This window comes from Salmo salar, chromosome 10, assembly GCF_965601325.2.
Source record: "Salmo salar chromosome 10, fSalSal1, whole genome shotgun sequence".
Classification (NCBI taxonomy): domain Eukaryota; kingdom Metazoa; phylum Chordata; class Actinopteri; order Salmoniformes; family Salmonidae; genus Salmo; species Salmo salar.
In genome coordinates, this window is record NC_138300.1 from 30806023 (window position 1) to 30821154 (window position 15132).

Consider the following 15132-nt stretch of genomic DNA (forward strand, 5'->3'; position numbering starts at 1 on the left):
CTCCACATCTGAAGTTAATTTCTTACCAGTTTCATCCACAAGGTGGCACTGTTGATCCAGGGTCTGATAAATGAAGCATTAGATTTGTACATTTTAGTCATTTAGCAGACATGGGTTTACATGTAGTTTCTCTTTGTCATTGTAATTGTTTGTGTGTCCAGAGTGCACACACTGAGGATGAGGAGTGGTCTCCTGCACTAACAGACTGATGGTGTGGGAATGATGGACCTCCCCAATGGCCAATCAAGCATCACCACTGCCTCTGAGGTGAGACACACACCTTTACCCCCTAAACTCCTTACATTCTAATTATACAAATGTTGGCAATGAGGCCCTTTATCTACTTCCCCAGAGTTAGATGAACTCGTAGATACCGTTTTTAGTACATAAAGGAAGTAGAAAAAGGGCCTCTTGCCAAAATCCTGAAGTATCCCTTTAATTTCTGTGTCCGTGCAGGGCTTGAACATAAGTGCACTGTAGTGTTCCCCCAGGAGAGGTTTGGGAAACACTGATAAAGAGCATTGTGGGTGTCAATCAAACCCCTATTTCTTTGAGCTTTTAGTTTCCCATGTTCCCTGTCCTAACGTGCATGTCTCCAGAAGAGCAGCAGCTCAGAGTCTCTCAGTGAGAAGGGTTCTGAACTGAAGAAGAGTTTTGATGCCGTCGTCTTCGATGTCCTGAAGGTCACCCCGGAGGAGTATGCGGTAAGTAGCTACCGATCCAACATATTGTGTTTGTGTGTGTAAGGAATAGTGCTTATGTGACAGTGAGACACTAGAGGGAAGGGGAATGACAATGATGCATCTTGGACAGTCTTTTAGAAGGAGGAGTAAGTGGGTGAGTTCAGTAATAATTGATGTGTGTTGGCAGGAGGACACACTCGCCCTAATTTCCTCTGACACGCTCAATAGAACAAGGCCTATCTAAAAGCTACAGCTCCCAGCCTCAGCTGGATCACCACAGTCCGCCTTAATATCCTAGACAGTCAGTTTCCATGACGTCAGACAACATAAACCAGCTCACTGCGTATTATAGACGATCAGTCTGTAGAGTATAACGAATGGCCTGTCATTTACCTGCTTTTCCCTGAAAAGCCAAAGCGCTGTATATTATTTATTGGAGATTTAGATCCATTGTCTGACTGGTTTTTCTGCAGGCAGTACGGTTAGAGCATTACTGTAACACAGCTGATTTTTGACGTGATTAGAGCAGCAGCTCTTTATCGCTCACACAGTTCCTCTGGTTAAGTATTTAGGAAGATTCGGTACTCAATGTTCTAGGCTCTATGTATAACTCTAGTTTCAGCTGCTCTTCTCACTGTTGGGATTCCTCTCCCCTGCAATACCCAGCTAGACAGACAGGGAGCACTACCCTTTCATGTTCAAAGATCAAATAGGGGGTGCTTATATTGGTCCTGTTTCCCAAATGTGAGAGTGTAACCTGTACAAGTGTATGGTGTGAAATGGAAATGTGTTTTATGTATATCCCACTCTACCTGAGACACCGGAGCAATTAGGGTTAAGGGCAATTCCACGGTAGCGAAATTACGCTTTAGGAGCTCAAATGCAATAATTTTATAACCAACGTTTCGACTGCCAAACTGTCTTAATCAGGGTAATTGTTTTAAATGTATTCCAAACAAATTTCAAAGTTTAACAAACCATACAAGAACTACTTTTACAATTTCCACTGAAAAATTTACATAAACTAATTTAGTGGAACATCTGTGCAGAATGAATGTAAAATCTCTCTCCGGTTTGTATGCTACCACGTTTTCCTAAAACTAAATATCCGCTCCGAATTTAGATTCATAGAAAGAATGCAGAAAGAATGGGGTGTCAACTATGACATGGCCCCTGGAGTTTGAAAAAATATATTTTGGTTTATAAGTAAGTGAAGTGAATTTACTCCCGATAATGGAATTACATCATGGGTCCCTCATCTGTACGATACCGAAATGCATAATTATGAATATCAATGACATTCTCAAGTTTGGACAACACAGTACAGTGCAGTACAATCAAGCAGAGTAGAGTTCAGTGCTGTAGATAATACACTTAACAAAAATATAAACGCAACATGCAACAATTTCAAATATTTTACTGCATTGAAGTTAATGTAAGGATATTAGTCAATTGAAATAAATTAATTTGTCCCTAATCTATGGATGAGTTGGAGTACATCTGTTGGTCACTGAACCCCCCCCCCAAAAAAAAACAGGAAAGGACATGGATCAGGAAATCAGTCAGTATCTGCTGTGACCACCATTTGCCTCATGCAGCATCACATCACATTCGCATGGAGTTGACCAGGCTGTTGATTGTGGCCTGTGCAATGTTGTCTCACTCCTCTTCAATGGCTGTGTGAAGTTGCTGTATATTGGCGGGAACACGCTGTCGTATGCGTCAATCCAGAACATCCCAAACATGCTCAATGGGTGACATGTCTGAGTATGCAGGCCATGGAAGAACTGGGACATTTTCAGCTTCCAGGATTTGTGTACAGATCCTTGCGACATGGGGCTGTGCACGGTCATGCTGAAACATGAGGTGATGTCGGTGGATGAATGGCATGACAATGGGCCTCAGGATCTCGTAACGGTATCTCCGTGCATTGAAGTTGCCATTGATAAAATGCAATTGTGTTTGTTGTCCATAGCTTATGCCTGGGATGTCGTGGTTACACATTGTGTGCAGTTATGAGGCTGGTTGGACGTACTGCCACATTATGTAAAACGACATGGGAGGCAGCTTATGGTAAAGAAATGAACGTTTACCTTCTCTGGCGACAGCGGTGGGGGACATTCCTGCAGTCGGCATGCAAATTACGTGCTCCCTCAACTTTGCTGTGTGAACTGCACATTTGAGTGGTCTTTTATTGTCCCCAGCACAAGGTGCACCTGTGTAATGATCATGCTGTTTAATCAGCTTCTTGATATACCACCCCGTTCAGGTGGATGGATTATCTTGGCGAAGGAGAAATGCTTACTAACAAGGATGTAAATTAATTTCTGCACAACATTTGAAAATGAAGCTTTTTTTTGAGTATGGAACATTTTTTATCTTTTATTTCAGCTCATGAACATGGGACCAGCACTTTACATCTTGAGTTTATATTTTTGTTTACAGTACAATGTAGTGTATTTTACCTTACTTTTCACTGTATTGTACTACAGTGCTTTTCAACGTCCATGAACGTTTGGTGTCGGTCAGTGCCTAGTGGGTGAGGATACTGGTTACAGTAAATGGAGGTGTGTCGAGCTGGGAGAGATGACATTAACTGGATAGTGAGAGATGGAGGGGTTGTCTAGATTCAGACTGTAACACTTTTTAGTTTGACCAGCAGACAACAGAAAGAGAAAACAATTATGAGCTGAACATAACAGTATGTCAGTGGGAGGACAGTAGCAGGTGACCCAACTGGTTTGTGATTGTGACAACTATAATATCTCTTTGTAGCCGGTTCAGTTGCAGTATTTCCGTTACTGGTTCTTGGGTAATTCCGTTACCAATTTGGTAACTGAATTAGGAATTTTAATCACCTTAAAATTCATAAACAAAATTGAAATCAGTAAAATCACTAACTAATTGGTCGGTCAACCATTACTTGTTACTTCTGTAAACTTTCATTAACCTCTCATGAGAGAGAGAAAATATCTCAGATGCTAACGGAATTACAAGGCAATCTTTCTTAATCTTAAAGAATGTAAACACTTTCTCAAACTAAATATAAGTGTTGATAATAGTTGGTAGGGGTTTCACTTCATAATTATTGTTTTGATCTATTTCTGATAGCCTTTGGCTTTATCTGGTAGATGTTTTCTAAGACCCCTTTTCCATCTGTTTATCCTAAAATCCAAGTCTTTACTTAAGCCACTTTTTTTTTTTTGGATGGCAATGGTTGAAAAATGTATCTACAGTTGAAATCGGAAGTTTACATACACTTAGTCATTAAAACTCGTTTTTCAACCACTCCACAAATTTCTTGTTAACAAACTGTAGTTTTGGCAAGTCGGTTAGGACATCTACTTTGTGCATGACACCAGTAATTTTTCCAAAAATTGTTTACAGACAGATTATTTCACTTATAATTCACTGCATCACAATTCCAGTGGGTCAGAAGTTTACATACACTAAGTTGACTGTACCTTTAAACAGCTTGGAAAATTCCAGAAAATTATGTCATGGCTTTAGAAGCTTCTGATAGGCAAATTTTCATCATTTGAGTCAATTGGAGATGCACCTGTGGATGTATTTCAAGGCCTACCTTCAATCTCAGTGCCTCTTTGCTTGACAACATGGGAAAATCTAAAGAAATCTGCCAAGACCTCAGAAAAAACAATTGTAGACCTCCACAAGTTTGGTTCATCCTTGGGAGCAATTTCCAAACGTCTGAAGGTACCACGTTCATCTGTACAAACAATAGTAATCAACTATAAACACCATGGGACCACGCAGCCGTCATACCGCTCAGGAAGGAGATGCGTTCTGTCTCCTAGAGATGAGCGTACTTTGGTACGAAAAGTACAAATCAATCCCAGAAGAACAGCAAAGGACCTTGTGAAGATGCTGGAGGAAACGGGCACAAAAGTATCTATATCCACAGTAAAACGAGTCCTATATCGTCATAACCTGAAAGGCCGCTCAGCAAGGAAGAAGCCACTGCTGCAAAACCGCCATAAAAAAGCCAGACTACGGTTTGCAACTGCACATGGGGACAAAGATCGTACTTTTTGGAGAAATGTCCTCTGGTGTGATGAAACAAAAATAGAATTGTTTGGCCATAATGACCATTGTTATGTTTGGAGGAAAAAGGGGGAGGCTTGCATGCCGAAAAACACCATCCCAACCGTGAAGGACAGGGGTGGCAGCATCATGTTGTGGGGGTGCTTTGCTGCAGGAGGGACTGGTGCACTTCACAAAAATAGATTGCATCATGAGGGAGGAAAATTATGTGGATATATTGAAGTAACATCTCAAGACATCAGTCAGGAAGTTAAAGCTTGGTTGCAAATGGGTCTTCCAAATGGACAATGACCCCAAGCATACTTCCAAAGTTGTGGCAAAATGGCTTAAGGACAGCAGTCAAGGTATTGGAGTGGCCATCACAAAGCCCTGACCTCAATCCTATAGAGAATTTGTGGGCAGAACTGAAAAAGCATGTGTGAACAAGGAGGCCTACAAACCTGACTCAATTACACCAGCTCTGTCAGGAGGAATGTGCCAAAATTCACCCAACTTATTGTGGGAAGCTTGTGGAAGGCTACCCAAAAAGTTTGACCCAAGTTAAACAATTTAAAGGCAATGCTACCAAATACTAATTGAGTGTATGTAAACTTCTGACCCACTGGGAATGTGATGAAAGAAATAAAAGCTGAAATAAATAATTCTCTCTACCATTATTCTGACATTTCACATTCTTAAAATAAAGTGGTGATCCTAACTGACGTAAGACAGGGAATTTATACTCGGATTAAATTTCAGGAATTGTGAAAAACTGAGTTTAAATGTATTTGGCTAAGGTGCATGTAAACTTCCGACTTCAACTGTATGCCTTCATTTCCCCAAAATATGGTCTCTTAGCATGCATTTGACACCCAATTTGATATGCCCTTATTAAATTCACGTGTTGGTGCTCGTGGGTCCTTTTCGATGAAAATGCCCTTGAGTGCCTTTCTCAAGGGCAGATCGACAGATTTTTGTACTAGCAACCTTTCAGTTACTAGTCCAACGCTGTAACCGCTATGCTACTTCTCCCCAAAATATGGGATTTCTCTTCGTTATTTTGGAAGTATTGAATAAAGTTTGGAAAGCACTGCAATGATGTCTGGTCAACTCTTCATTCCTAATCTGTGGCCCAAATTACAGCTCCGCACCTCCCATTCTCCCCTCTCTCTCTCTGTCTGTCTCTTTCTCCAGGGTCAGATCACACTCATGGACGCTCCAGTGTTCAAAGCCATCCAGCCTGAGGTGCGTTACAGTACGGGACCGTCTGTTTTTTTCCTGCTTCTCCTCTTACACACTTCAAACACACTTCAAACACACACACAGACCATATGTTTTACTATCCTTGTGGGGACCTGTTTTCCCTAAACCTAATCCTAACTTTACCCCTAAACTTAAATAGCCTTTGTCCTCGTGAGGACGTGCAAAATGTTTAACTATCCTTGCGGGGACTTCTGGGGATTTCCAGTACCCACGAGGATAGTGCCCACACACACACACACCAACTCTCTCACCCTTTTAATGGCCTCTGTGAAAGTCAGTGTATGCGCTTCCACTCTGTAGCCTTGTTAAGGGCCTCAGGGCTAACATGTGTTTAGGGTTGGCCACAGCTGACCAGTTGAAGCAGCGACCACACCACCACCCCTGTGGCCAGATACAACACAGGCCCGATGCAACTAGGAATCACTCTTGGTTCTGATTGGTTAGCTGTGTAGGCCTATTCATTCCACCTATGCTCAAACTACATTTGGCACTTGTTTAAGTTAGAAATTGAAGTAAGGATTTATTTTAATCCTTAAGAGTCTATGCCGGCAGGGGGGCGGTTCTACTAAGCTAACATATGGAATAGTTTTAAGATGGTCATACCAAGGATCATTTAGCCATTCTTCGGGATCGGTGTCCCGTCCATGGGACGGTTGAGCTGATGTAGACTAATGCGATTAGCATGAGGTGGTCAGTAACATGAACATTTCCCAGGACATAGACATATCTGATATGGGCAGAAAGCTAATATTCTTCTTAGTCTAACTGCATTGTCCAATTTACAGTAGCTATTACAGTGAAAGAATACCATGCTATTGTTTGAGGAGAGTGCACAATTTTGAACACAAAGTTATTAATAAACAAATTAGGCACATTTGGGCAGTCTTGATACAACATTTTTAACAGAAATGCAATGGTTCATTGGATCAGTCTAAAACGTTGCACATGCACTGCTGCCATCTAGTTGCCAAAATCTAAATTGCACCTGGCCTGGAATAATACATTATGGCCTTTCTCTTGCATTTCAAAAATGATGGTACAGAAAAAAATACAAAATAACATTAGTTTATTTTTCTTTTACCAGAACTATTGTGTTATTCTCCAACGTTCCTTTCACATTTCCACAAACTTCAAAGTGTTTCCTTTCAAATGGTACCAAGAATATGCATATCCTTGCGGATCCTTAAGAGGTTTTACATCTGCAAGACTTGAACATGGTTGTTTAGCAATGATCAACAACCAGTTTGACAGAGCTTGAAGAATTTTGAAAAGAATAATGGCCAAATATTGTACAATCCAGTGTGCAAAGCTCTTAGACTTAAACAGAATGCCTCACAGCTGTAACCACTGCCAAAGGTGATTCAAACATGTATTGACTCAGGGGTGTGAATACTTATGTAAATGAGATTTCTGTATTTCATTTTCAATACATTTGCAAACATTTCAAAAAAAAAAAAATGGTTTCGCTTTGTCTTTATGGGGTATTGTGTCGATGGGTTAGTGAAAAAAATAAAATGTTGAATGTGTGGAATAAGTCAAGGGGTATGAATAGTTTCTGAAGGCACTGTACATTTACTGTTCTTTTCGACACATCTGTTGATAACGAAATTTGACAATACTTTGGATACGTTCAGTAACATGATAAGAATATTCCTGGAAAATGTGGAGTAGGTGCAACATAAGCCAACAAATTGGCTAGTTTGATTGAGAGGACTAACTGATTTCCCCAAGTGGCCACAAGAATGCACTGTTCCTAAGTAATTTCAATGCACTTTTATGACTCAAAGAGGAGTCTTCAACTTTAAGGTGCTTTGTGGAGCTCCAAGCTGTGCTGTTGAGGAACTAGAGCAAGCGCACTTGTAGTTCTTTTGTTTGGAACACTACACGCTATCCCCACCCTCACACAACTACTGTAGTTTGCGCAATCCAAAAAATAGTCAATTATCAATTGCAATCTGGGTCAGGTGGGGATCATTTGAAATCCTATTCCATTGCCAACATGACTAGCTAACTTATAAAATACAACATTAGTTTAAGGCTTTCACAATGCAATTTAGGGAAACCCATCGTAGTTTTGGTGCGCATAGAAATGCGTCATGAGTGCATTCAGGTGTGTGTGGCGTGCCAAATTTTCTTCACAATAGACAAACCGTCTCTTTCTGTTCAGAACAACCCAGGGTATGAGGCCATGACATCTTGTAACTGTACATCAAGCATTGTGATCATAAACATTGATTGTAAAGATATGGAAACGTTAAGTGCACATTTAGACTCAGAGGTGTTTGGCTTGCTTGTATGACATCAAAGCGGTATTTATTATAATCCTCAACATCTCATCTTTCAAAATACATGGAGTACTCTAAATTTACAGAATTTCCCTTAATCAGGCAACCAAAAATGTGCTAAAGTTGCCCAATTAGCGTGAGGGATTGGGGCAACTTGTCATGCGAGGTGCTCAAGTTCAGTTCGGCTGTCAGTCAAATTCCATAAAGCACTGTGAAGCGCAAAGCCAGAGCTCTGATGTCATGTATAGCATGTTACTGTACTGCGTTCCAATTTAGGCATTTGTTAGTGCCCAAATCTGCAATTTTCAACCAATATACGAGTAAAAGGTTAAGAATATGATCATGGTTAAGGTTGGTGGTCAAAATGGATTTGTTGCTAGCCTGTATGGTGGGACTTTTATGGCTGCCTGAGCCCTCCTTTGAATCAACTTCCAATGAAAGGCAGTTTTACTGTTGTCTCTGTTGGGGCCTTTCCACAGCTCTGCTACCGAAGGATTTATAGAGACTAACATGCCCTTGTTTTCTGTTCTGCTTGACTGCACACAGACTGACTGAGCTTTATAAGGCATTTGATGATCTCTCCTCACATTGAAACCCAATGTAGTGTTCTGGGCCCTTCGCTTTTATGAGTGCTGGAAGGAGGAGATGGAAGGAGGGGAGAACAGTAGAGGGAGATGGGGAATATGAGGAAAAGAGAAAGGATGGAGGGAGAGCAGAAGTGACATTAAATAAGGTGAAAGGTGGGGGGCAGGGAAGAGGGCGACAGTGGAGGTAAGTGGGATGGATGGGAAGAAGAGAACAGAGTGACCCTGTGTGTGTTGGCACAGACCGAAGGCTCTTCCTGCTCTGTGTTTCTCTGATCGTGTGTGAAATAGCTCCGTAATACAGAGCCATCACTGAGCTGACATCAGCTGGAATTTGTACTCCTGTCACTCCTTCTACTCACATCTAGAATGGGGAACAAATGTGTCTGTGTCCATGGTATGGATGTCAGTGTGTGTCCTGTTATATCACTCAGTGGGTTTAACTGAATGTATGAATATGAAAATGGTGAATGGGATGTAGTTTGTCTGTCACAGTAAAATACTGAGTTTATCTTTTAGTGTCCTCTAAAGCATGTCCTGTTATGATACTGAAATGTATTGTCCTTCTGCTACTATGGAAACTCGACACGACTAGAGCCTGATCTCTGACTGTCTCTCACAGCGGCCAAATCCTTACTGGAGATGTCTAACTCATTTTTTGGGGAACTCTCTCATTGACGGCAGTACAAATAAGTCAGTTACGCAAGTTTGGGTTGCAATTCTCATTGCAGAGTTTTAATGGTACGTGACATGGCACGTTTTATGTAGTAATGAAAGTAGGGCTGTGATGATAGCAGTATCAATTGTATTTTCTTGTCAAAAACGAAAACCAAAACTCTTTGGTCCTTGTAAAAACCTACTGTATGTGAAATATTGTGTGCTATAGCTTGGAAAATAAATGAATATGACTCTGGATGACATGTTTGTTTCCAACATTAGGGCTGTTTTCTGAAAAAAGTTAAATCAGCGTAGTGTTTGTTTCCTTGCCACCATACTAACGAGTATCGCAATACTGGTATCGTCCCTGCCCTAAATGAAAGCTGATACTACTAATATTAATAACTTTTTCCAAAATAAGACTTGGCACACTACATGGAAGTCTGTTTTCCATGAAGTGATGCCTTGAAAGTCTTATCCATACCAGTGATGCAGTAGTTTAACCGTTTAACCATGGATCTTCTTTAGAGTCCGTCTCAACTGTACCTTTTTCTCACAAACCAGACCCTCATAAAGACATTAATGTTGACGTCTTGCATGAACTCAGCAAAAAAAGTAACGTCCTCATTGTCAACTGCGTTTACTTAATGTGTAAATATTTGTATGAACATAAGATTCAACAACTGAGACATAAACTGAACAAGTTCCACAGACATGTGAATAACAGAAATTGAATAATGTGTCCCTGAACAAATGGGGGGGTCAAAATCAAAAGTAACAGTCAGTATCTGGTGTGGCCACCAGCTGCATTAAGTACTGCAGTGCATCTCCTCCTCATGGACTGCACAAGATTTGCCAGTTCTTGCTGTGAGATGTGACCCCACACTTTGACCAAGGCACCTGCAAGTTCCCAGACATTTCTGGGGGGGGGGGGGAATGGCCCTAGCCCTCACCCTCCGATCCAACAGGTCCCAGACTTGCTCAATGGGATTGAGATCCGGGCTCTTCGCTGGCCATTGCGGAACACTGACATTCCTGTCTTGTAGAAAATCACGCACAGAACGCGCACAGAACGAGCAGTAAGTCTGGTTGCATTGTCATGCTGGAGGGTCATGTCAGGATGAGCTTGCGGGAAGGGTACCACATGAGGGAGGAGGATGTCTTCCCTGTAACGCACAGCGTTGAGATTGCCTGCAATGACAACAAGCTCAGTCCGATGATGCTGTGACACACCGCTCCAGACCATGACGGACCCTCCACCTCCAAAACGATCTCGCTCCAGAGTACAGGCCTCGGTGTAACGCTCATTCTTTTCACGATAAACGCAAATCCGACCAGCGACGGTGGGTTTGTGCCCATAGGTGACGTTGTTGCCTGTGATGTCTGGTGAGGACCTGCCTTACAACAGGCCTACAAGCCCTCAGTCCAGCCTCTCTCAGCCTATTGCGGACAGTCTGAGCACTCAGAGGGATTGTGCGTTCCTGGTATAACTCGGGCAGTTGTTGTTGCCATCCTGTACCTGTCCCGCAGGTGTGATGTTTGGATGTACTGATCCTGTGCAGGTGTTACACGTGGTCTGCCACTGCGAGGACGATCAGCAGTCTCCCTGTACCGCTGTCTTAGGCGTCTCACAGTATGGACATTGCAATTTATTGCCCTGGCCACATCTGCAGTCCTCATGCCTCCTTGCAGCATGCCTAAGGCACACTCACACAGATGAGCAGGGACCCTGGGCATCTTTCTTTTGGTGTTTTTCAGAATCCGTAGAAAGGCCTCTTTAGTGTCCTAAGTTGTCATAACTGTGACCTTAATTGCCTACCATCTGTAAGCTGTTAGTGTCTTAACGACTGTTCCACAGGTGCATGTCCATTAATTGTTTATGGTTCATTGAACAAGCATGGGGAAACAGTGTTTAAACCCTTTACAATGAAGCTCTGTGAAGTCATTTGGATTTTTACGAATTATCTTTGAAAGACAGGGTCCTGAAAAAGGGCAGTTTTCGTTTTTAGCTGAGTTTATTATTAGTAATTAACAAATAAGTCACTTTTTCCTACCAATAATTTAAGCTGTCCTGGTCATTGGTTACGTTGTAATAATGATTTTATAACAGGGTTTATGAATTCCATCACCCTTATTGGGAAAGCAGGCAGCAGAGCTATCTAGCCGTTAGTTAGAATATTGCTTCATGGAAAAAATGTAATCTGCTGGACTGTAAGTAGAAGGCAGCAGTATATCTGTATCAGCAGTCTGATATGTTTAAGCTCGTGTTATGGCGTAATATTCTCACTGTGCCGTCTAACTTCTTAACTGTAAATAGCTCTGTATAATGAGATATGACCCGAGGCTTAATATTGGTATTGCTGTTTTAGAATATACTTCTCTAATCGGCATAAAACACATTGTAACTGTGTGTGCACACTGGTTGCATTGAAGAGCAGACCGCTTGGGATCAGCCTCATCTCATAGTGATTAAATCCAACATTATTGCTTTTATTCAAGGACACCGTGGCCCGTTAACAAGAATGTTTTTTCCATAACTGCCGTGTCTGTCTTTGTGGGATTACAGCAGACATGACTATTATGGTTGTGATGCAATATGCATGAACTGACATGGAACAGGTGGATGGAGGTGAGCCTAGAACGTAGGCTTCTCCCAAGAGGCGGAGATAGATGGTGCTACTCACAGCCGTTATAGTGCTACTCACAACCAAGCCACCGAGAAAACAGTCAGTCCATCATTACATTCTTCTATCTGTAGTACTGTGAGTGTCTTCTCTTAGATGTCCATGTCTACCTGTCCAGTAGAACAGGGAATCATCCTCCATCTGTTCATCATGTGTCATGCTCTGAATGATTCACCTCACGGTGTTCTCCCCCGGTATCAGTGGTAGCTGGTAGGCCATAGGAAGAAGAAGAAAATGACAGCGACATCCAGGTCCGTCTCCAACAGCTTCTGGCTGCTGGAGCTGTTTTCTGGGAAATGGAAAAATGTTACAGAAAGAAAGACTGGTTCATAGAGAGGGAGGAAAGGGGAGAGGGGTGGAGAGAAGAGGGAAAGAAAAGTTGTTGAGCTGCTGAAACCATGTAACTGAAGCAATGCATTTCTAGTCTAGTTTTACAAATTCAAAGTGTTCTAGCAGAGGCCCATATTTGGTTCTGCTTAGAGAAGTGTGACGTGGGTCCGACTGGATCCTGGCTGGAGAACGGGCAATGATGGAGAGGGGAGAGGATACGCGGGAGAGGAGACTCCTTTAGAGCCTGCAGACAGAATGGCTAAGACCCCTGGCTCTGGAGATGGGTGATGCCCCACTCTAGACCCTGTCACCTGCAGATATCACCTTATCCTCTTGTCTCTCTGTCCTCTCTATCTCCCCCACCCCTCCGTCTCTGTTGCTCCATCTCTCCATACGCTCAGTGATGGCTGTCTGTTCTGGGGCTGAAACATGAACAGAGCAAGAGAGGAAAAGAGTAATGTTTTTACCCTGTGGTTACACAAACGGCATTAGAAGTAAATTAGGTTTTGGCAGGAAGAGATTGTTTTGGCTTGTAGCGAAGCGGCATCACTGACATTTTAATACGTACCACTGAGAAGTATGCCACTTCTCTTAGAAGTCTGTACCCACCACACACAGTCAGACACTCACTGGAAATAGAAAACACACTCAACTTCTAGTTTAACATGACACACACACAGGCAGTGTGTTGCTTTTAAAAACAGAGTTTATTTGAATCGAGCATTTCAGCTTACTGTGTGTGTATTTGTGTCCAATCACGTTGTTTCTCTCTTACCATTTTATGAGCCATGACATTACCTGTGTGGAAAAGTGAACAGGACCTGGTTTCCCGATAGCGATGCAACTTTCCTTCAATATGATTGAAATAGGCCTTTAGCCTACTGTTTATAAACTGAGTGTACAAAACATTATGAACATTATTTCCGTGACGTAGACTGACCAGGTGAAAGCTATGTTCCCTTACTTTAGTCACTTGTTAAATCCCCTTAATCAGTGTAGATGAAGGGGAGAAGACCGGTTAAAGAAGGGTTGAGACATGCATTGTGTATGTGTGCCATTCAGAGGGCGAATGGGCAAGATAAAATATTCAAGTGCCTTTTGAATGGGGTATGGTTGTAAGCTGTGGTGTAAAGTACTTCAGTAAAAATACTTGAAAGTACTACTTAAGTTGTTTTTGGGGCTATCTGTACTTTAATTTACTATTTATATTTTTGCCAACTTTTACTCCAGTGCTTTCCTGAAGAAATATACTTTTTCCACCATACATTGTCCCTGACACTTAAAAGTACCAGTTACATCTTGAATGTTTAGCAGGACAGGAACATTGTCTAATTTACACACTTCTCAAGAGAACATCTGTGGTCATCTGATGTGGTGGACTCACTAAACATAAATGCTTTGTTTGTAAATTGAGTGTTGGAGTGTCCCTGGCTACCAGTAAAAAAGCATCTAACGACACCCTTAATTGTTCTACGAGTGGTGTGAGGCAGGCGTTTAGATTACCAGCGTTTTCAAGTGCAACATTAACGACACGGCTCGGCGATTTAACAATGCTCCTACGAAGGTTATAGCGATGAACTTAGCCTGAAGATGCTTTTGGGAAACCGGCCCAGGACAGTAGTAGAACATGCACTACAGGCATTATAGACGGAGTGTCTCTGGAAAACGAATCTCATACACATCACATAAAACTAGGCATGTAGGGATGCATACATATTCGCAGGATATGAGCTAACCACCTAACATAAAACTAGCAAATGGGGGGCTGGAATGTAGGGCTAGGGAATGAGGCACTGTCTAAGAGATTTATTTTCATAGGCTTGCAATGAGGGGAATGTACAACATACACACACCAATACATAGGGCTTCCTAAAGGCAGGTAAGGTAATGGTCTGAATGCCAATCAGGTCAGTGCTGTAGGTAATGTTGCTGTGGTATTGAGGCACTCGGCTCAGGCAATTAGGAGGGTCTTCTACTGCCTTTCTCTCTCCTGGCCTTACAGCACAGACCTGGACCCCTCCATGTAATATTACCTCACACTAACTTCCCATCATGCCTGCTGTCAACCTCGCTCTCTCTTTCCCCTCCCCATCTCTCCACAAGCTGTAGCTAATGCCCCCCTCACTCTCTCTCTAACCCTCTCTCTCCCTCATCCCACTCTTCTCAGCTGTAGCTAATCCCCCCTCTCTCTAACCCACTCTCTCTCTAACCCTCTCTCTCCCTCATCCCACTCTTCTCAGCTGTAGCTAATGCTCTCCTCACTCTCTCTAACCCTCTCTCTCCCTCATCCCACTCTTCTCAGCTGTAGCTAATGCCCCCTCTCTCTCTAACCCTCTCTCTCCCTCATCCCACTCTTCTCAGCTGTAGCTAATGCCCCCTCTCTCTCTAACCCTCTCTCTCCCTCATCCCACTCTTCTCAGCTGTAGCTAATGCCCCCTCTCTCTCTAACCCTCTCTCTCCCTCATCCCACTCTTCTCAGCTGTAGCTAATGCCCTCCTCACTCTCTCTCTCCCTCATCCCACTCTTCTCAGCTGTAGCTAATGCCCCCCTCACTCTCTCTAACCCTCTCTCTCCCTCATCCCACTCTTCTCAGCTGTAGCTAATG

The 15132-nt window shown here is 42.5% G+C and overlaps 1 protein-coding gene across 3 annotated transcripts in view; it reads left to right on the forward strand.

The window, feature by feature from the left end:
- The window catches only part of ralgps2 (Ral GEF with PH domain and SH3 binding motif 2), a 146063-nt gene that overhangs the window by 62485 nt on the left and 68446 nt on the right, over window positions 1-15132 (forward strand). For 2 of the 3 annotated variants that reach the window (XM_014216814.3, XM_014216817.3), the window contains exons 2-4: window positions 162-267; window positions 600-704; window positions 5919-5969. In XM_014216814.3, the coding sequence (XP_014072289.1) occupies window positions 220-267; window positions 600-704; window positions 5919-5969 (204 nt within the window). In that variant the 5' untranslated portion in view covers window positions 162-219. The remainder of the gene's footprint in view (window positions 1-161; window positions 268-599; window positions 705-5918; window positions 5970-15132) is intronic. The other variant, XM_014216816.3, reaches the window with a different exon arrangement.